Source organism: Linepithema humile, chromosome 1 (genome assembly GCF_040581485.1).
Source record: "Linepithema humile isolate Giens D197 chromosome 1, Lhum_UNIL_v1.0, whole genome shotgun sequence".
Lineage (NCBI taxonomy): Eukaryota > Metazoa > Arthropoda > Insecta > Hymenoptera > Formicidae > Linepithema > Linepithema humile.
Window position 1 is genome coordinate 31175471 of NC_090128.1, and position 23191 is coordinate 31198661.

Below are 23191 nucleotides of genomic sequence, written 5' to 3' on the forward strand. Positions count from 1 at the left end.
CAATGACTTCATTCATGGGTAGTGAAATCAGATCGAGCTCAGTGTGTGCATGATTTATCTCATCAGCTGTTAGTACCTTATGCTCTCGTACTGTCTTAGCTGTTGCTTTAATTGTTTTCCTTTCTGCATCGTCGTCCTCAGTCTTGCGATGCTTATTAGTTTCATTTATGGTATTTCGCGTGTTTGATTCTTCATTTATTTTCTTATTTTTAGTATATTCCGGTTTTCCGTTTAATATCCAACATTCGGTACGGTTATGTCCGGATTTCTTGCAATAATTACAATGTTTATCTAGCGTATTAAATCTTGATCCGCTCGGTTTAGGCAAAGTAAATTGATTACCGTAGCGGCTCGTTCGGCAATCGCAACCGTAATGTCCTTGCTTGCCGCATTTATGGCATTGAATTGCCTTAGGATTATTAAAACTTTTATTCGCGTTGTACGCGGAATCACGTGGTCTTTTTAATTTTTCCTCTGCTTTGGCCCCTTCGATGGCTTCTTGCAGGGTTGCATATCGTTGCGCGCGTATTACCATTCGTATATCCTCGCGCAGTCCATACACAAAGTTTTGTAGCGCTTGCTGTTTAACTGTATCTAATATAGTGCGTTTATCTTGCGGTGTCTTTCCTGGACTGTCTGTTAGAGATTCGTATAGCTGCATCGCTAAATGGTCTGCTCGTGCCCCATATTCTACTGCACTTTCTCCGGGTCGTTGTTTCAAATGATTAAATTCAATTTGAATCGATGCAGGATTTTTCTTAGGGTAGTAAAAGCTTTCCAGTTCGTTTTTTAACTGTTCAAACGATCTGATATCTTTGATCTCAAAATTTATTAATGCTCTGCCTTGCAATTTAGTCGACATTATGACGTCGAGTAGCTCGTCTGCGAACTCGGGCTTTACATACTTCATGGCACATGTACAAGCGCTTAGAAATGATTTTAAGTTCGTTCGTGACGTACCGTCAAAAATAGGTATTAAATTTATCGCGTTTTTTGATGTCATGTAGCGTTGTGCGTCAGTGGATTGTCTGTTTCGTATGTCTTCAGTAGTTCGACCGTATGAAATGTCGGTTTCGCGTTCTTGTCGCGGATTTCGTTCGTGATGATGCGCATGAAGATACTCAAATAATGTCGCGATCTGTTTGCGCATTTCGTGCATTGTTTCTTCTAGTGCTGAAATCTGATTTTTATTTTTTGGGCGTGTTCCCGTTTGAAGTCCGCTGGCTTCGTTTTCTCTTGTATTTTGCTCCATTAACGCGGATATTTCGTTTTCTATTTCGATGTCTGCCTCACTCTTCCTTCTTTGAGACATTTTTTCGTTTCTTTTTTCACGGATTTCGTCCGGATCAAATATGCTACTATCGTATGATGTTAGCTCAAACTCGCTGTAATCTGACACGCGGCTTGGTGTTTTACTAATGTTAGGTCTAGTCTTTTTAGTTTTTACTTCTATCACGGTATCGTTAAGAGCGGGAATTAAACTCGAATCGATATCTTCGAATGTGTAATCTCGTTTAGTTTCTATGTTTGCATCTAATTCGTCGTCGGTATCACCGTCCGAGTTTGTGTATTGTAATGTACGGCGTACGTTATCGCTTATGTCGCGAGTCGCGTCTTCGATAACGCGTATCGGGTTTAACGCTGTGCGGATTGCGTGTCGCGCTTGGTTGCTTAATAGCCACGACCTATTTCGTATGGGACCGGGGTCGCTTTCGCTTTTGTACATTCACGCGTTTTTATATTTTATATAATGGTTCGGACTTACAGTAGTAGTAGTATGATCGCTCGCATGTTGCCTCGTCCTTAGCTGCGGTTCGCTGTCCGGCTGTAGATCGTAGGCTGTAGGTGTAGGTCGCTCGGCTGCTTTCTGCGGCTGGCTCCTATTTCGCTGACTCCGCTCGGCACTGCTTGGCTCTGGATAGTCTGCTGCTGCGCTGCTACTCTGCTTACCGTTGCGTTAGTCGGGGTCTTCTCGTTTCAATAATCTCCGTATTGAAACTTGTCCGCCGACTATTTTGCACTCAATTTTCGGCTGCTTACTGCTGCGTTGGTCGGGGTCTTCTCGTTTCAATAATCTCCGTATTGAAACTTGTCCGCCGACTATTTTGCACTCAATTTTCGGCTGCTTACTGCTGCGTTGGTCGGGGTCTTCTCGTTTCAATAATCTCCGTATTGAAACTTGTCCGCCGACTAATTTTCACTTACTTAAAATTTTTTCTTTTTGTTTCAGGCTCTGGACTTCCGGGTTCCTGGTCCCGAAGGAGAGGCAGATCCCACCGCTGCCACCAGAATTTTGTTGTGCCCTTGGTAATAGGGCACGGTTCGGGATCTGCCAAGGAGTTAGGCCGGGAATCCGGGAATAATCCTATAGGCGTATTGCCTAATGGATTGTGTTCGACTGGTGAGAAGTGAGATAGAGTCAATTGTGTAGAAATGTGTTTATTTCTTTGTCAGAGAAAAGTATGTATGTACAAGTGTGTGTGTAACTTGAGTGCGCCAGCGGCGCATTCGCGGCAGAGTGTAAGGCCGCGAGTTTCGAATGAAAGGTGACGGGCGCGGTAAGATATTACCGGCCGCGTCTGCGTGGTTGGAATCGGGTCCTTAACAGGACGATTCATGCGAGGGTGCGTGTTGCATCCCGGCGGCGAGGTTTGCGTTGCGGTGGAGTATGCCTCCGTTGTGCCATGCGCTGCGACCGTCCGGCTCTCGATGTGAGTCGCAAGTGAGTCTGCGAGCCGAGGCGGGAGAGGCCTTCGCATTCGGATGTCCCCGGAACGTGAGTGACACGTGGGGGCCGAGTCAACCGGGCACAGAACTCTAAGGGAATTATTTTCCGCTGTAGAGTCTGTGGTGGCGACGGCGATGCTGGTGCGTCAGCTGACCGTAGCTGTACATCCTACGTGAGGTGTGCGGCTAGAGCTGAGGCTGAGTCTCTCGCTTCCGTGCCTTCCCAGGCACTGTGAAAAGTCGAGAAGACTTGCTGGTTGCGCTCTTCGAAGCAGAGCTGTGACTCCGTTCAAGGGCCCTTAGTGAGAGCTCGCCTTGAAGCGAGTGAGTGAGTAAAGATCTGCGGAGCAGCTCTTTTATATCTCGTCGATCGAAGCTTGATCGCGAGAAAGCTCTTCACCGCCTGCGCAACCTGGCGGTGGGTCCGCAAGCTTATAACTGGTAGAAGGCCTGCGGCGCGTAGCGGCGCCGCGGCGTATTATGCCGCTTCAGTACAGCTGTGTGGCGGTGAGCCGCCACAAATCCTTTGACGTTTTTTTAATAAAAAACAGTCTTCCACATATTCATTGATCTCTTGATTCATTACAAATTCCCTTACTTCTATGTAATCTAGGTTCCGTCAGGAATCCTTGCCTTAATGTAGTATCACGAAGCCCCAAGTTACTCTTATTCACTTTTAACGAATTGTTATAATTCGCGTTCTTCTAGATTTGTGGTCCCAACGGACATACGTCCGTTTCTTGTGACTGATAGTTTTAGACCCGCCGTCGTGATCTCGCGACGGCGATTTTATATACGTGAAACTGCACTTGATTGCAGTTTTAACGATCTAACTTGCTGACAAAATTCGATCGTTCGTCAGCATTGTCGCGTAAAAAGTGAATTAGGTTTTAATTTTCGCTGCGCGATTTATCCAGTGTCTCGCATGAGCCGGAAACTGAATATTAGATATCTTAATCTGATATGCAATAGATCTTCTTATATTTTATTAATATATATATATACACTCACCCGAAAAAAAAGCGGTACACTGAAAATGTGGGAAAAATTCATCAAATTTCAACTGACGATAACTTCGTAAATAATAAAGATAGAAAGTTCTATAAAATATGGAAATGAAGCTAAAAATCTCTACTTTAAGAATCAATTTATTTCAATGTTGCAAAATAAATTTATTGAAAATGGCGGATGACAAAGCGCGAGCATGCAAAATTGAAAAATAATGGTTCGAGTTTGCGACGGTGCACGGTATAAACAAAAAATTGTAGCTTATTGGGATCAAAAGCGTACGAAAGTACAGAGTCTCCTCTTTAAAATGCTTTTTTATGCATCTCGATACGATGATTTTTCGCCGAGAGATTCGCATTTGAAGAAAAAGGCAGATTCTTACTTCAAATGCGAATCTCTCAGCGAAAAATCATCGTATCGAGATGCATAAAAAAGCATTTTAAAGAGGAAACTCTGTACTTTCGTACGCTTTTGATCCCAATAAGCTACAATTTTTTGTTTATACCGTGCACCGTCGCAAACTCGAACCATTATTTTTCAATTTTGCATGCTCGCGCTTTGTCATCCGCCATTTTCAATAAATTTATTTTGCAACATTGAAATAAATTGATTCTTAAAGTAGAGATTTTTAGCTTCATTTCCATATTTTATAGAACTTTCTATCTTTATTATTTACGAAGTTATCGTCAGTTGAAATTTGATGAATTTTTCCCACATTTTCAGTGTACCGCTTTTTTTTCGGGTGAGTGTATTTTGTTATTAATAATTGGTTGTGGTTCTTTGGACCCACAACAGAACTAATGTGTATCAGTCTTAAAATCAGTTCACTGTATCAGTACATAGTATAATTTTATATTAAAATAAAACAAATATTCTTGAACATAAAGTACGTAAAGATGATTTTTCTATATGGTTTCTGTTATGGAAATTATCGAGTTGCTGCAAAAGAATAACAATGGAGGTTGTCTAATAGAATAGTGCCAACAAATTTCTGTCTTTTCAATGTGACGTGATAATAAAACGTTTCTAAACCTATGTTCAAATAACATCTTTTTCTTATTTCTGCTTATTGACCTAATTGATAAAATTTAATCGTTTAACTTTAGAACATCTTATATATATCATTTTTCGAGGTGCAGTCCTAAATACTTACTTTTATAGAAGATATATTGTTATAGCTGAGATTCAGTATATAAAGTTTATCGTGGTTAATAATCCAATCCCCAAATATTTCCGAAATGCTATTGTTAGCTAAATATAATTCTTTCAGCCAAGTGCAATTATAAAAGGGCGATGGCAATTCGGCATAGAAATAATCGGACAAATTAGAATGTCGGAAAATCGGATAAATTGTAATGTAAGGTTATTATGTGACAATTTGATAATCCTCAAATTTATTAAAAAATTAAAACTATGATCGGAAATAATTTTTGCACGATTTCGTTTCATATTTAGTTGTTCCAACGAGTATAATTCATTGAATAGTTGTCTGAAATATAAAAATAAATTCTATATCAACAAAATTATAGAACGTAAATAATTATTAACAATCATATAATAAAAGGTTCTCTGGTTCTCGTATAAAGTAACGCCTAATAATTCTGTATTGTTTTGTAGAAGATCTCTCGGCAGAGTTATAAAATTGTTTTCGTGTAAATAAAGAAAGTTAAGGTTTTTCAGCTTTGCGAATATATCTCTTGGTAAACTGTCTAAGTTATTCTCCGAAACATCGAGCCAATACAGAGCAACAAGTTTGTCGAAAATAGCCGATGGAAGCTCGGTTAAGGAATTATTTCGTAGCTTCAAATATTCTAACCTTTTCAACTTATCAAATGTGGTTGGCTCTATCCGGCTCAAATTGTTATTGTTTATAATGACCCAAGTTAATTTGGGGGTATAATCAAAAAATTCAACGGCCAAATGTTTTAAGTTGTTGTTCGGCAGGTCAAGATATTTCAATTTTTTCAAATCGGCTAACAGATCTTCGTCCATATGGTATATGTTGTAGTTCATTATAGACAGTTCATCTAAACTTTCAAAGCCGTTTAGATTATGCTTTTCCAAGGTCAAGTTCAAGTTTGTGTCTGATCGAAATTCTAAATTCTTCAAGTCTGTGACTCCTAGCATTCGCACAATGTTAACCACATTAATGTTCTTAGATAACTTGCACTCGTAGAAAAATATCGTGTAGTCAGAAGTCCAAGAATCAAACTTATCAATCAACGTAATATTCCATATGTCAGAATTAAAATTTGACAAGTCTGTTGAGTTGATACAGGTGATCTATGTGAAAAACATTTTTTATGTAAATTTGATTTAATTAACTAAAAGTTAAAAGAAAAACATGTTTGTTTGTGAAGCTTTCCATGAATTTAATACAAAATTAATTTTTAAAGTAAAATTTTAAATAAATAGTTGTAAATACAACATTTAATAACTTTTTATAGAAAGATGGAACAGAAAACTTTCTTAGAAAATACTTTGCCTTACAAAAGATATTATTAAATATAAAGACATGAATGTCGTAATCATGAAAAGTTTTACATTTCTTAATATTCGATGTCTTATAATATTTCTAAATTGTAACAATACAACAAAGAATATGTTTGTATCTACATATATTAATATTTTTCTAATTTTTTTAATAGCTTTTAGTTTAGATTTTTGCGAGTAATACTGATTGTGAGTATACAAAGTTTTAAATATATACATAAGTAGTTATACTATGGGGGTTCTAACCCATGGGGCAATGAGGGGGTGCGCGGGTGAAGAGGGGAAGAGGGGTATCGGATAACAGTGGAGGGGGTAATAACGTCATCGTTTTTGGAGGAGAGGGGGTAAATGTGGAGTGGTAGGGGTATCAGATTACAATAATTCCCGGAAGATAAGGATTGTTAATACAAATCGCAAGATAAGGATTCCCGGAAAAGATAAGGATTGTTTATTGGAAAGAGAACTGTGTGTTTACATCCTATGGTTTTTTTTCTACACATCAAAGTAGAGCGCCATGTTATTGGAATCGCAATGTTTATAGTATGTAGGTTCGTGCAGGTTTACGGATTGCGTCATCGCTGTATTTTAGAACAAAAGCCCATAGCAACAGGCAGCCACGTCAACATTTTTCGGCGCCATGTTGTTAGATTTCAATTTTGTATGCAACAAAATAATTCCCGGAAGAGATAAGATGAGGATTGTTAATGCAAATCGATAGTTTTAATCAGTGTCGTGTGCAACAAGCGGGTATATAAGGTCCATCATGACCAAGTCGAGGTAACAGTCGAAATGTTCATCGCGCTATTGGACGAACGTGACATTCTGAGCTTGTCCGCGGAGCAATTAGAAATCGTGCCGAAAGTGATTCTTATAAAAAACTTTGCTCGGTTTGTGGATCACGTGTGGGATAGGCTACCGGATCATTTAAGAGCGGATCCGGAAGTGCAAGGTTATCGTCGGTGCTCGTTGCACTACAACCAGTCGTGGCAGCGTGACCACATCGACGGGCCCCCACCGTACAGGAAAGATTGCACTCTGTGCAAACTGAAATAGGTAAAGTACACATTTTTAAAATATCTTTAATACACATTTTTCGAATGCGTAATAACTAATTGGATATTTTTATTTTAATAATTTTTATTTATTACAGAGATGGAAGACAGTCTCGCTTTACGAGAGGAAAATCTGAGTACTCTCACAGATTGGTTAACAACATGTCGGGGATGTAGAAGGAAGTATAAAAGCAGTGAGGAAATAATTGAAAAGTATACAACATTTCCTGCATTCATTAAACCATATATTCCGGATACTATATTTCGCCATCAATTTATCGAATGGACGAGTGAAATTGACGACAGTGTACTAGAAGACTCCGAGGAGGAATTTTCGGTGTTTTTGAGAGAATCTATCCTACCGATATTGATGCAAAAGTTGTGCTCGTTATGTGCTCAGGATAGTCTAAAATCAACGATGTCTTCAAGCTACTATAACTATATACATTATACGATACTGAAGCGGTATAGATCCGCGATACTTGAAAAAATTAGAAAAATGCATCCGGAGAAGGTGCCGACAGCGATACATTCGCACAAAGTACACACAACTCCTCAACATCAAACATCGATCGTACACATTTTGCAGAACCGGGAGAACGGAGTATGCAACACCTCGGTGCAAGAAAAGAATGAACAATGTTTTTGTAGAACCGGGATAACGGGGTATACAACACTAAACCATGTATGCGGAACTAATTATTTTTAATAAATATTATTTATCAATAAAATAATTTGAATTATTATTCCTGTGCCTCATCTTATTCACCGACCTAGCCTACTGCGAGATAAGCGCGCGCGTCATGTTACACTACATGATAGAAGGAAACGAGCGAACCAGTGACTATCATTTTTTTTTTCTTTTAATTGTGGCGAATAATATAGAGTGAATTATTTAAGTTATGCATTTATTCTAAACACCAATAATATACTTATGTTTTCTTCTTAATACAAATTATCCGCGGTAAAAATATAAATTTAATAGGAACTCTAATCTAAACTTAATATGTAATTTAAGGATGGTAGGTGAAAGGAGAAAAAATCGCAATAAGATTAGTATTAACAAATTTTATTCATTTTTTTTTCATTTATACAACATTTTTTACAAAAAAAAAAAATTGTTTCAACCGAGCCTTTAACGCCTTTCACGATTACGAGGAGGGACGGGAGGCGCTTGAGTCGTTCTCGGACGAGGCTCGACCACAGCTATCGGCTTGTGGTACACTCCGCAATCCTTACACTTCTCGTATTCGGAATTTTTTCTATTCTGATCACGCTCCATTTTTCTATACTTTTTTCTCCACCGCGTGCACACTTTGGACTGATAAATTTCTCTCTTCCGCGCACCTTATATACAGCTCGACGCAAAAACGTCAATTTTGCTGTAGTAATAAACGTTAAAAGACGTTTGATAGATGTTAAAAGTGGTTTAAGTAATGTTGAAAAGATGTACAAAAGATGTTAAAAGTTGTACGTAAGACGTTCAACAATACGTTAAAAGATGTACGATAGACGTTCGATAGATGTTAAAAGTAGTTCGATTGATGTTCAAAGACGTACGATAGATGTTCGAAGACGTACAATAGACGTTCAATAGATGTTAAAAGTTGTACGTAAGACGTTCAACAATACGTTAAAAGATGTACGATAGACGTTCGATAGAGGTTCAAAGACGTACGATAGACGTTCAAAGATGTACAAGAGGCGTACGATAGACGTTCAATAGATGTTAAAAGTAGTTCGATTGACGTTCAATAGATGTTAAAAGTAGTTCGATTGACGTTCAAAGACGTTTGATATACGTTCAATAAATGTCTGAAAGATGTACGAGATAAGCGATAGGTCATATTACATGGTGGATTATGTAACGGGTAAAAGGTGGAATAAAAATCATACGAGTGTGATACACATCATTTTATTAGCATAAATCATAGTTGTTTTACACGTTTGTTACGCTCAAACCACCACTTGTACAATTTGCAAACATTCCGCATAGCGCAATGTCTCGTGTGATACGCACAGCGCAAGGTTCCGATTACATCCAAGTTCGTCAGGCGTGCGATATCTTCGTAATCCGCATCTATTGTTTCCATCTCTACATCATCTTCCAAAATCTCGCACAACCACTTTTTCTTCTCGAGTCCTTTCACGTATATCAGAGACGGTTCCGTACCAATGGCATTGTTGATAAGACTTTTCATCTGACTGTACGAGACGTGTCCATCTTCCCATCGGAAGCCGTGGTGGTGTATCCGTAACCAACACGCCAGCGATTTTTCCGATTTCGTCAACAGATACCACGGTACGTGTTCACGAAATACGTAATGAGATAGCGTTTCGCCATCTCGAAGTACCGCTACCTCTTTCACGATAAAAATGTTGTTGAACGCGTAACCTTGCAAGTCGACGAAAATTGGTACGTTTGACATCGTCGTCGACCGTCGGAAAACTGACGTTCCCATTCGCACACGTCTAATTTATAACTTTTCACACGAGTCTGCGCACAATGTTGTTCAGTGGATTATATTCGACCATTCGATCGTGTATAATGAGACAATAGGCGGTGGTGTTGGCCGGTATATTTTCCTTACAATTAAATTCTATTCGCACGTCAACGGTGGCGCTCTTGACAGAGTCGTTTTGTCGCGAACAATCTATGACTACGAACGGACCGGCTTTCGAGAATTCATCGATGTCCAAATACGTATCGTCCTGTCCATAATAGGCTTTGCGGAAACGTGCATACATATTGTACAGTATAGCGTATCGACTCTTGTCGAAATCCAAATTCATGTCGTCGTACGGATAAAAATCTGAATTCAGATGCAGTCTCACATTGGTGAGTTTACAAGCGTCAAATTGCGCAGCGTTTTCAGACAGTACGTTTTTTCGACCGGTTTGGAGAGCAAAGATTACGTATCGCGGTTTTTCCAATTGCGTCGTAGCTTTGACCGCCCAGGAATGCTTCGTTGTATTCTGCAGCAGAGGAAACTCGTACAGATCCCACGAACGGAAGCACACGCTCAGATATCTTCCGCTTTCCAAAGTTCGAAGAAGAGACAGCTTGTTGACTTCGCTCAGAGATACATGCGGCATTCGCCACTGTATCTTGAGTAGTTCGATCGTTGGATTCGTACCGACTCGTCCAACGAGAGAATTATTATCGTTGCGCGATCGTATCAATACAAGTTCGTGACGAGCGTTGATTACAATCCGTTTGTAGTCCTCGCAGAATCCTAAAAGAGTATTGAGCGGAACGCAAAAATTAAAGTTTCCATCGAGCAACGGATTTCCATCCAGATTCCACGATGCGTATTTCAGCGTCTTACTCTTCTCCGTCGTCAGCGATACATAGTTTTTGATCGTGCTCGTTATTCCAACGTTTCTGTTACGATCGATTTCAACTCCGTCGAGCTCGTATCGCATTTCATCAAACATGAACACGACACAATTATTTCCCATTATACACACGTTATCTCTATTCTCATCGGCAGAAGTAACGAGTTTTCCTTCAACGTAGAGAAAACTCTCACACGGTAACGTGTACAAATCCTGTTGCTGTATCGGTATTCGTATCTCGTCGCTGTGTCCCAACGTCGTGTTAGCGTACGGATTGTACGTGTGCATCTCATATTTCACGACACGCTCGTCGAAGACGGGCTCGTCAGCGATGTCGAGTATATCCATCTCTTTAAACGTTTCTCACAACGAATCCCAACGATTTTAAAAAGTTTACGTTCGTCGTACTGAGCCTCTTGAATGGCGATGTTTTCCCAATTTTCGTTGTTCTCTCAATCATTCGCTGTTCGTTCAACACGAGCATTTCCTCGCACCACGTCGCCGCAAGTGCAGTCTGATGGTAATCTCCTCTCCGCGAAAATCGATCAATCGTCCGTCTTGATCTACCACACGCAAGGTGATATCGGTAACGCTCCTCGCGATGACCGGAAGGTAAATGATTTGCGCCGGTGTTTCCGAGACTTTATATCCCGGAGGCACGTTCGGTGAAAATTCGTGTATCGTGTGCACCGACCTGTCGTTGGCGTACGCACCCGTGGTTATGCTGCATTCCACTCGAATAATGTTTACGTTGACGATGTTTACCGAGGAATCTGATTCGTGCAACTTTCTCGGTTCCAGTATACGACCCGTCGAAAATCCAAACAGCGGTCCGATGGTATTCGGTTTGGCGAAATTTATTCGAAAAGCGCACATGATTTCACTCTTCATGGTATTAACGTTGGGACGAAGTGACAATGGATAATCTTGCTCTTCACTTTTTCCTCGTTTTTGCAGTATCGCGCGTTTCAGATAAGAAGCAATGGCGTCCAATTCGTACGATCCTTCGGGAATTGTAATTTCTTCGTCATTGTCGTCGAAATAAAATTTATTGTTCGCTACCGTCACGTTCGGAATCGTGTTGTAGGTCTCCATCGTGGTTAGGCCGAGCTCGTAGTCCCCATCGCTCAAGTCTATCGGTGGAAAATAATCCATTGTGAGAACGCTGCTTTTACCGCTTAGAGTGAGCGTCAGCGACATTGCCGAGATTCCATCGACGACTGATGTCGATCGATGGCGGATCGATTTTTATATCTATTTTCTGGAGGAACAGGAGGCACAATTGTCCGCAGATCGTTTGATCGTACGTCTGGTAGACCGTGCGATTGTACGTTATCGTTGTATCGGTGTCTCCGAGATAGCGTGTAAGCTCCTTCGGCGGTTGCAAATTGCCAAAGCTGTCAAAGTATACGGCGCGATCGCCTCTCTTGGCGTACGCCACCCAATGCGTGCCCGGCCCGTCGACATCGTCCAAATTCACGATACCGCTCTCATTTTTATGTATCTTGTCGGGTAAAGCGTTACGCATGTAGACACCTCGGAAATACGGTATTCGCATACGCTTCGCTATTCGTGACAACTGTAGATTGGTGGTGGCACCCGTGGGCATCTCTATCGTTTTTTCGACGTTTTTTTTTCTCTTCAATCCTTTGCCCCGCTTGTACGGAGCGAGATAAATCCCCCGTCCTTCCATTGTTTTATTGTGACGTTTCGTCTCTTCGAGTTGTCGTCGCGCGGCCTTAGAGTCGTTCACCGCCTTTGCAACACCCGCCGCTCCACCGGCAAGCGAACCGATGACTCCCAAGAGCGGTAACAACGGTAACATACCACCGCGTTTTGCCGTCGGAAGCGTTCTCCTCTTGGTCTTCTTCTTCTTTCTCTTTGTCATACCCATCCCCAATTTCGTCTTTGCTTTCATAGCAGCCCATACGGCGGTAGCAGCAGCCCTCTCACCGAGAGTCGCGTCCGCAGCGGTGATCCGCACCCGCGCTTTATCGGCGAGAACGCGATCGGCTGCGTGGCGGTCCGCTGATTCGCGGTTTTGCGAGTACGCGATGTCGTGATCGCGACACGCCGCGTCCAACGGATTGATACCTCGATCCCCTCGCGCGAGTCGTTTCCGCAGACGAGTCCCCGGCCCGCAAAATTGGTAGCCGGGTATATGCAGCTCCAACGGTAGTCGATTTATCACACTGTTCAGTAAACCGGCACCCTTGTATCGTTTCATAGAGCGCGAATTCTAACGTATCGCGTGTAAATCATATTTCCAACTGAGGTGTGTTTCGACAGCGCTCACCTATAAATAGGAGGCGCGTATCGATCATTAACCAGTAGAATATCAAAGTTTGTCGGACGACAAAGTACAATGAATAACCGGGATAATAAGAAAGAACGGAAGGAGGTGAATGTCGCAAACGTGTATCGCTAATCGTGTGTTTGAAACAATATTTTTTTTTTTTTTTTTCAGGATAATGTCCGAATCATGTATGGAAATAGAGATATTTTAGATCTAGCGACAAATATCCGAGCACCGCTCTTTCCAACAACCGATGCTGCGCACTCGTCGCGTAATAACAAGGATGAGAAAGAGTCTGGTAAAAAAAAATGAAATTTGTACAACAACCGTACACGATCCGTGTGAAAAACATGGATGATAAGACGCAAGGGGTTTGTGAGAAGGCGTGCAGACACGGTAAAATGCTGCCAAACACGATACGCGGTATCATTTGCGGTCCCTCGAATTGCGGTAAAACCAATGTAATGATTAGTCTGCTGGAAAGTCCGAACGGTGTACGTTTCGAAAACGTGTACGTGTACTCGAAATCGTTGAATCAACCAAAGTATCGATATCTCGAAAGATTGCTCGGATCGATCGATGAAATCGGCTACTTTACATTCTCGGACAACAACACAATTGTACCGCACAGCGAGGCGTTACCGAATTCCGTATTCGTCTTCGACGATATAGCGTGCGACAAGCAGAATGCGATACGTGAGTACTTTGCTATGGGTCGACATTTGAAGGTCGATTGTTTTTATCTATGCCAAACGTATGCAAAAATACCGAAACATCTCGTGCGCGACAACGCGAATTTACTCGTAATATTCAAGCAGGATGGAACAAACCTTAAGCACGTCTACAACGATCATATGAATACGGACATGACGTACGAAGATTTCGGTACATTGTGTCACGCATGTTGGCAGCACAAGTACGGATTTTTAGTGATAGACAAGGATAGTGCGATTAACGATGGACGTTACAGGCGTGGTTTTAACGAGTTTGCGGTACCGCGGAATGGTTAGTTGTTCTCGAGACGTTGACGATGACGCTCGACATGAAAGATATCGACGAGAGGGAGAAGATCGCGAAGGAAATCGCTCGTACGAGCGAGTCGATTCGCAAGAAGCATCGGACGTTGAAGACGGGTAGAGTGGAGCAAGAGGTACAATTGGAGAAACGGTTGAAACCGATCGTAGAGCCGTTGAAACGAATCGTCGAGAACATCAAGGGTGACGATGATTCGGTTGACGATTTCGAGATTAAAAACGAACCGGACATCAAACGAAAGCGGACAAGCTCTGAGAAGAAGAAGAAAATCAAGCGTACCTCGTTGACGACAGCGATACAGACCCCATTGACGCCACCGATACAAGCCTCGACTCCGTTCCAGCCGCAAAAATTGGTGTTTGAAGCGCCGACATATTTACCGACCGAAAACGTGTTCGAAATCACGGACCCGTCTTTCGTAACATCCGTGAGACAGACGATGCAAACGTCCGATGGTCGGGAAGCTCTGTACGGCCAAATGGGTCCGCTGGGTCAAGAGTACATCGGGGAGCTCTTGAGCGGTGACAAGAAGAGAGGGATCGACAACGTGTACGGTGTATACTTTAACGATGCGGGAACGTTTCTCGGAGACAAGGTCTTCGACATTGATAAAGACGACAATGTGATCGTGGACGGTGTGAAATACGCTGGCACACCCGGCCTGTTTGAATTAATATTCAAAAGACTTTCCGACGATACGCTGTGTACGGAGGATGACAAACAAAAGTACAAGAGCATACTACTCGCTACTAACGCTCACAGACGCGGTCATAACGCGCATTTACCTGTTTTGGGAAACAAAGGATACAAATACAAACATATCATCACACCTCTGATATCTAAGAAAGGTGGAGGTGTTGCACATCTCGACAAGAGAGGTGTGGGTCACACGTTACCCAAGTGTAACGTACCACAGACCATGACTGTGACCGACAACGCGGTCGATTACGTGCACTGGGATGATCCGAACGAATTGGTGGATCGCCTTCGATTGCTGGACGCCTCCCGTCAGGCGGGAAACAACGCGCACGATAACGAGTTTCTCTCGATTATCGAGGAACTGCGCGAAGCCGGTCTGATTATAAATTAATCACAGCTTTTCAACTATCGCCAGTATTGCTCGTGTGATGCTACAGGAATGTCTATCAACAAATTTGGACTACAGTTAGGAGGAGGAAGCGCCAGGGTGACGAGACAGAGCGGCGGAGTCTCGAAGAATTACGTGCGCGAGAATTGTCTCTGCAAGGATGGTGAGGTTTTCAACGCCAAGTCACGCGTAATCAGACATCTCGCCGACCCTGAAGCGGACACCGACGCTGTCAACAAGCTGCATCTGGATCATCACCTCAAGCTTATGAGCGATCGTGCGAATCGAGATCATATGCTCCATGAAAATTTTAAGCGAGAAGTACTTTCGCGACTCGAAGATTCGGAGAATACCGAGCGGACCTGGAAGAGGGACCACGACGATTACATCGAGACCAGATACGTGGCGTTGGAACGACAGATTCACGATCTGAGAGGTCTCCTCGACGAGAGTGTGGCGCTACTCGATGGAAGAGCACAACTTTTGCATCAATATCGGTAGGATAGATTCTTTCAAAAACACCGAAAATTCCTCCTCGGAGTCTTCTAGTACACTGTCGTAACAAACTGCATCTGGATCATCACCTCAAGCTTATGAGCGATCGTGCGAATCGAGATCGTATGCTCCATAAAAATTTTAAGCGAGAAGTACTTTCGCGACTCAAAGATTCGGAGAATACCGAGCGGACCTGGAAGAGGAACCACGACGATTACATCGAGACCAAATACGTGGCGTTGGAACGACAGATTCACGATCTGAGAGGTCTCCTCGACGAGAGTGTGGCGCTACTCGATGGAAAACTCGTCGATCGCGAGCGAGAGACGAAGAGTCTTGTCGAGCGAGAGATTCACAATCTTCGCAGAGCTGTGAGAAAAAATTTCATCGAATACTACGATGATGCGATGAAGAAGAAGAAGCAAAACGAATCACAATGAGCAAGAAGGAAGCGGTGAGCCTGGAGAGGAGATCGCTCGTGGACGAGCTCCACGCACCGGCGAGAAGAAACTTTACGCGTCGGCCAGTCGTCGTGAAAGGATACGACGATTTGTGGCAGGCTGACATTGTCGAGATGAGACCGTACTCGCGATCCAACGGCGGCTGCAACTACATTCTAACCGTTATCGATGTGCTGAGCAAGTACGCGTGGGCCGTGCCCTTAAAGACCAAAGGTGGAATCGAAACGTCCAAAGCATTTTCCGCGATATTTAGGGAGAGAATTCCGAAAAACTTGCAGACCGACCATGGAAAAGAATTTTACAACAGAGATTTCCAAAATCTTGTCAAGAAACACGGCATCAATCATTATTCGACATACTCGGTCATGAAGGCTTCGGTGGTGGAACGATTCAATCGCACGTTAAAGAACGAAATGTGGAAGTTTTTTACGCTCGCGGGATCGTACAAGTGGATCGACGATTTACCGCGATTGGTCTCGGAATACAACGGTCGTAAACATCGTACGATCGGTATGCGCCCGATCGATGTCACTCCCGAGATCGCAAAGGGACTCTTGAGCACCGTGTACAGTAGAATAAAAATTGCCGCGCCGGCGAAATTCAGGGTGGGTGATCCGGTGCGCGTGAGCAAATTCAAAACTGTATTCGAGAAAGGATACACGCCGAATTGGTCGACGGAGGTGTTTAAGATCGCCGCGGTGCAACGTACCAATCCTGTGACGTATCTGATTAAAGATTATCGCGGAGATCCGGTCGCGGGAGGCTTTTACGAGCACGAATTGCTCAAGACCGCTCAACCCGACGTTTATCTCGTGGAGAAGGTGTTGCGTCGAAAGGACGACAAGGTGTTTGTAAAGTGGTTGGGATTCGACAATTCGCACAACTCTTGGATAAATAAAGACGATGTATTGTAATAAACTGTGTATATTTTACATTGTATTATAATAAACTATTATACATATATACAATGGTGTTCTTTATTACTACTACAATATGTTACAATATATACATTTAAAACTAATAATGACAATAATACATAAAATATTAAACTATATAAATTAAACACTATGTATATTACTAAGCATTATTTACAAATGTTTCTCGCGATGTCCCCATGGTAGAGTGTCGGTGGAACCGGATACGACGTGCCGCTTATCGTCGTACGGACTGAGCGCGAGCTTCGACTCTGACACGGTGTACACCTCGTGCATCTTTGAGCGGATGCACGATTGACGCCGCGTCAGCTCGATTTCGGCGTTGAGGCACCGAGTGTAGTCGTCGAACGTTATCGTTCTAGCGACTACACTCTTTTTTACACCTTTAATCTTTTTGGTGTCTTTTTGGCCGGTGACTCTCAACGCGTACATCTTCGCTCTCAGTCCGACAAATTCCGTCATGATCGCGCCGTTGTTCTCGTCTTTCATCAGACCGGGTACTTTCTTGTTGGCGCGCGGCATACCGTAAGCGTTGTTCTCGGGGTAGTCGCTCGTGTCGAATTTGGATATATCGCGTTTCATATCCCGATACGCGTCCTCGCAGTGCAGAAAGTATATCAGACTGTCGGTATCGGTGTACATAATTTTGCAATTGTCGCGGTAGAGAGGCGCCATGTACTCGTAGTGAAACTCGTACAAGCAGGTCTTGGATATGTCGAGGATGCACATACCCACGTAGATCGGCTTGTCGAATTTCACTTCGAGTTTTCGCAACTCTACGGCGATCAGATCCTCCGAGAACACGCTTCGGCTGTGGAAATTCGGTTTCGCGATCATAGCCTCCGCTCCGTACCGACCATCCCACTGTGTAACGAGCCGGACATCCATGTGATTTCGCACATTCTCCATGGTTTTGCCGAAAATCGCGTTGTTCATCAATTTGTACAAATTTTTTTTGAAATCATTTTTCGCCCGTGTCCGAAACTGTGTATTCAGTTCTATGTATCCGCGGAGCCACGGAGATTGCGCGAATTGCAGTACGCGGTGAATCTTTGCAATTCGCAGACCGTGTCGCACGCATTGTTGCAAATTACGATAGTGGATGACATAACGCTGCTTATCGTACAGCGTTGCGAGTAACTTGAACTCCCGCTTGCCGGGCGGCTTATCGCGCGTCGGGCAGAACGGCAGGTCGGCGGGCGCGTCGTGAAGATTCACCGGGTACTCGAGATCGACTTCCAGCACGTAACCGGTAGCCGAATCGGATGCAACGGACATTACGTCAAAGCTCGCGACATCATCGACCCATCGAAATTTGGCGTAGGGCAACGGTTGACACATCGCCCACCCGTACAAGTTGTTTACATCATAGTACATTAGGTACGACGACGGTTCCGATGGGTCGTAGGATGGCATGTATTTGTTGTTGGCGGCGGCGTATCGGTTGGAGCATTGGCTGAGACCACCGCGTATACCGCGCTCGACAAACAGTACCATATCGATGTCCGTGAGCAACTCGAATTTTACACGCGTGTACTTCATCATAGCGTCCCACGTGTATCCCGGTAGAGTGTAATAATGAGCGGGATCTAAACCGTAACTCTTTATAGACATGTTTCGAAAATTTTCGAAAATATCCGCCAACAAAAAAACGTCTGTTTTCAAATACAAATCGCTGTATTGGCCTAGATCTTCGATCGAAAAAGTTTGCCAGACGTTTGTCGCGTGCGCGTAATCGCTCTCGGATACCGTTTCTCCGGTGAGCGAGCTGTAAAACGATTCGCGCGATGGCAGGCTTGTGTCCCGGAGCTTGTCGACGCTGTCGACGTACTCGTAGGGAAACACACCTTTCCGAGTAAGCAGATTGAAATTTTCCGCGGATAAATGTTTGAATTCCGATCGTGAAATTTTTAATTCATCCACAGTTAAATAAGATGCCAATTTGTCGAGACTCGTACTGAGAAATTTAAACGAATCAATAAACCGTAATTTTATACACAATTTTGATTTTTGATTCATGGTATCTTTAACATTTTTTGTAAATGAAATGTAACGCTCTTTCGTCAGTGGCAACAATTCGACGTTGCCTTCGAAAGCATTGGCAACGTCTTTAATAATGAAATGCGCGTCGTAACCGGATAAATTGTGAAATATCACCGGGATAACGTCGGAGTCTATGTAATTTAGATTGCACGACGAGTGCGCGGCACCGCGGTAACGCCCGGTCAGATGACAATGATCGCGCACCCGCGTGTCGTCCGCTGTTAAGGGTTTCTCGCACACGTGACACGTTACGGCGCTACGGAATTCCTCCGATTCCTCCCGCGTAAGATCCGCCATGGGGACGACGGTGGTGCGGATCGCTTTCACGCGGTGCGTCAAATCGTGCAGTTCGTTGACGAACCACGCTGTGCAATCCTCACCGCGATATGACTTATAACTAGAGAGCGAATTATCGTAAGCACAACTTACATAATATCCTACGCTAAAGGCTCTGTGATGTTGGTAGGCGTAAGTAGTACCGTCCTGATCCTCCTTTTTCTCGAGCGTACATTCGAGATCGGCGTACACTACAAACGGAACCCGCTCCTTCCGATTGTAATTCCGGAACGTCAGCCACTTGTCGTCCTCGCTGGGGAGAACGACGGCGCAGTCGTTCATTTTCCCGCAGTCGACGCTGTGGACTGACAACTTCTCCCGTGTATAAAAGTAGTGTAGACACCTGTAATAATTTATTTGATTAAAACTATGAATAAAAAATATTGATTTATTTTATACGCATCTTTTTTTTTACTTACCGATCGCAAATGTACTTTTTACATTTGTGCATGCTCAGTTGTGAGCTCACCAACCGCGGCAGGTTCTTTATGCACGCAAAGTGTGCATCGTTGTTTTTACGCACGTATAGCAGGTTGACGTGCTTCTCCTTTTTGTCGTCGGCGAGCCGCAGAGGGACGATTTTTGAGTCTTCGGTGGTGAAGACGTTGACGGAGATGGCGTTTAGTTTCTCGAACTTTGATATTTGCGGAAGCGTCACGGGGAACTCGATGCCGCACAGATTCAACACCGTTGAATAGTGCGGGTACTGCGATACTCTTTCCGGGTACTTTTCCGCCGGATGTAAAGCTGCTACCACCGCCCACGCGAAACACGCATTGTCCGTCGATTGCACGTTGACCACCGCTCTTTTTAGCATAATTTGCCACGGTAACTCGATGTGGCATCCCGCGTGCAGAGGATTGAACTTGTTCACATTGACGGTGAGATTCAGGATACGCGACAACGCCCATCCGCTATCGCGTTCCTGAAACTCCTCCAGAGCCGCCAGAATATCATCCTCCACGTGCCGCGTGTACCACTCGTTGAGATCGGATGTGGGAAACAACTCGCAATTTTTGGTGGCGATGGTCTTCACGGCAGTCTTGTCGCCCGCGACGAATTCCCCGTTGAACGCGGTGTTAATCTTGACGCTGTTGTGTTCCGCCATGACGCCCTGGATCCGCTCGATAACCATATTTCTCACGTTTTTCAAAAACTCGTGTGGATCTATATAGTTTTGATTGACAACCACACCCGTCAGCACACGGTTCCTAAACGCCGTCTCGATCTCCTTCCACGTGTAGCCCTTTTTCTCGTATCCACCGTATCCGGCACCGACGGGCACGAAACGCTCGTGCAGGGCGTCCCTCACACCCTCCAGACGCGCAATTTGCGCCACCAGAGAGTTGACTACTCCAGTGCGTTGTCTCTTGCGACATTGTTCCTTGAGAGAATCGAGGTACTCGTCGCACTCGTAGTCCCATGGAAGGAACTCTCCCGTCGTTTTGATATTCGCTGCTCGTACGGTAAGATCGCGCTCCTTCTCCATTGCGAATGATTTTGAAGATTTATATTTTTCTCACTCGCTTTATATACCCGTTTGTTGCACACGACACTAACTATAAGCATAACAATGGCTCATGTTTGTATTAACAATTCTTATCTTATCTCTTCCGGGAATTATTGTAATATGATATCCCCACCACTCCGAATTTACCCCCTCTCCTCCAAACATGATGACGTATCTAGCAACATGCGCTCTACTTTGATGCGCGCGTTGTAGGATAAGTCGGTATAGCGGATAAGATGGCACGGAAAAATAATAAAAAATTTTAATTACAGTTGAAATAATATTTATTAATATGTATTGTTACAACTCCGCAAAGACCTGAGTCACCAGTTCACAATCAATTATATTATTCTTATCGAATAAATCGCTTTTGCGAATCGCCACGTGATCGGGATCCTTCGCATTCCTCGCGATTTCTGAAAAGTGTGCGAACTTGACATCAACCGTACCAGTGATGTTGTTCAACGAATGATTGATACAGTCTACGCAATATTCAAGTGCAAACATGTTACACACGGTTTGGTTTGACATGATTAAACATAATGCTGATGTTGCCAGGCGCATTACTTTTAGGTTGTTCATTTTTCCAAAACTTAACATGCAGTGTCCAACGGTCTGAAACGGTGCTTCGTCCGCATCATTCTTAAAGAAGCTGGCGATGATGCTCCGTTGATTCATGAGTTCTTTCCATACGTCGTATGATAGACGTAGCTCCTTGCCATGGTTGTCACCGAGAGCGATTTCCACACGGCTCGGCGTTGAGACGTTGATTCCGATGTCGAGATATTTGTAACTGGTTTTTGTCAACGGGTATCTTCTAACCAAGATCCTAGATGATTCTTTTTCCATCTTTGACATATTACTTTTTTGTTTTCTGTGAAAAAATAAATTGTTAGTTTAAAAGTATAACAATTAAGTTTAAAGATGTGGCTAAAGAAACAACATACTCGTTGGGTAATTGCAGCTTCTTCGCACTCTGCTGTTCGTTGATCTGATTATTCACGGTTGACATGGTGCAAAACATCGTTGCTAGTAAACGTCACAGCGAACTAGTGATTTTCTCAATGATTTCGAACGACTGATGGTTCCTATTCTTTTTCACTTACCTTATGTACCCGCTTGTTGCACACGACATTGATTAAAACTATCGATGGTTCATATTTGCATTAACAATCCTTATCTTATCTCTTCCGGGAATTATTGTGATCTGATACCCCCCACCATTCCAAAATTACCTCCTCTCCTCCAAACACGATGACGCATCTAGCAACATGGCGATGCCTACAATTTGTATTAACAATCATTATCACACCCTCTAAGAAACGGCGCTCAAATGCTGCCTTTTTGTTCTAAAATACAGCGATGACGCAATCCGTAAACCTGCACGAACCTGCATACTATAAACATTGCGATTCCAACAACATAGCGCTCTACTTTGATGTGTAGAAAAAAAACCATAGGATGTAAACACAGTTCTCTTTCCAATAAACAATCCTTATCTTTTCCGGGAATCCTTATCTTGCGATTTGTATTAACAATCCTTATCTTCCGGGAATTATTGTAATCTGATACCCCTACCACTCCACATTTACCCCCTCTCCTCCAAAAACGATGACGTTATTACCCCCTCCACTGTTATCCGATACCCCTCTTCCCCTCTTCACCCGCGCACCCCCTCATTGCCCCGTGGGTTAGAACCCCCATAGTATAACTACTTACATATATCGCACACTTGCATGAAAAGTGACACAAGTCAAATTTTTTCGAATTTTGTTTTGTGTACTGATTGTGTTTTAAATATATCGGTCTTCAATTAATAAAAGTGATAGAAGTTGAATTTAAATACTTTCCGCGTGAATCCGATATGTTTAGTACTGCTGTAAATAATTAATGTTAAAATTATTGTTTAACCAAGTAAAGACATGTGAAATTATTGTCCGTAAAATCAAGCTTGCTTCAGACAATTTATAACTTGCGACAGAATTTAAGATAAAAACTAATTTATTATATTGTTGCGCCCGCAGAACGAGATATCACACGCGTCAACAGAACTCGCGGAAAATTAGTAAAACAACACAACACTTAATAAGAGAAAACACTTTAATTATAAACACTTAACAAATAGTAACCGAGAATACAATTTAATTATCAGAGCTGTCATAAACGTCCGCCCGAGCAGACAGCTACCGAAGATCTGACATATGACAGCTTGTTTACAAACTGTCATAGAGACCCTTTAAACCGCTAATCGGTATCGTCTTGACGACAAATATAAGAATAACTCTTGTTATTTACAAATGCCATATGGCTTTAACTTTATAGTGACCGATCGATATTATCGATCGGTCCGTCGACTGTAACACACAGCATCAGC

General features: G+C 43.0%; 2 protein-coding genes and 1 long non-coding RNA gene across 3 annotated transcripts in view; 2 read left to right on the forward strand and 1 right to left on the reverse strand.

The window, feature by feature from the left end:
- The window catches only part of LOC136997203 (uncharacterized), a 228001-nt gene that overhangs the window by 190428 nt on the left and 14382 nt on the right, over positions 1-23191 (forward strand). The window lies entirely within an intron of this gene.
- On the forward strand, positions 13751-16549 carry LOC136998932 (uncharacterized). The gene is made up of 2 exons (XM_067352317.1): positions 13751-14806; positions 14852-16549. Exons 1-2 carry the CDS (start codon positions 13946-13948, stop codon positions 15038-15040), a joined length of 1050 nt encoding a protein of 349 aa, XP_067208418.1. The 5' UTR covers positions 13751-13945; the 3' UTR covers positions 15041-16549.
- On the reverse strand, positions 17082-21139 carry LOC105679478 (uncharacterized). Its single transcript, XM_067347646.1, has 2 exons — positions 19727-21139; positions 17082-19650 (listed from the first exon to the last, which is right to left on the reverse strand). The coding sequence occupies exons 1-2, from the start codon at positions 20794-20796 to the stop codon at positions 17082-17084; spliced, it is 3639 nt and encodes a 1212-aa protein (XP_067203747.1). The 5' UTR covers positions 20797-21139.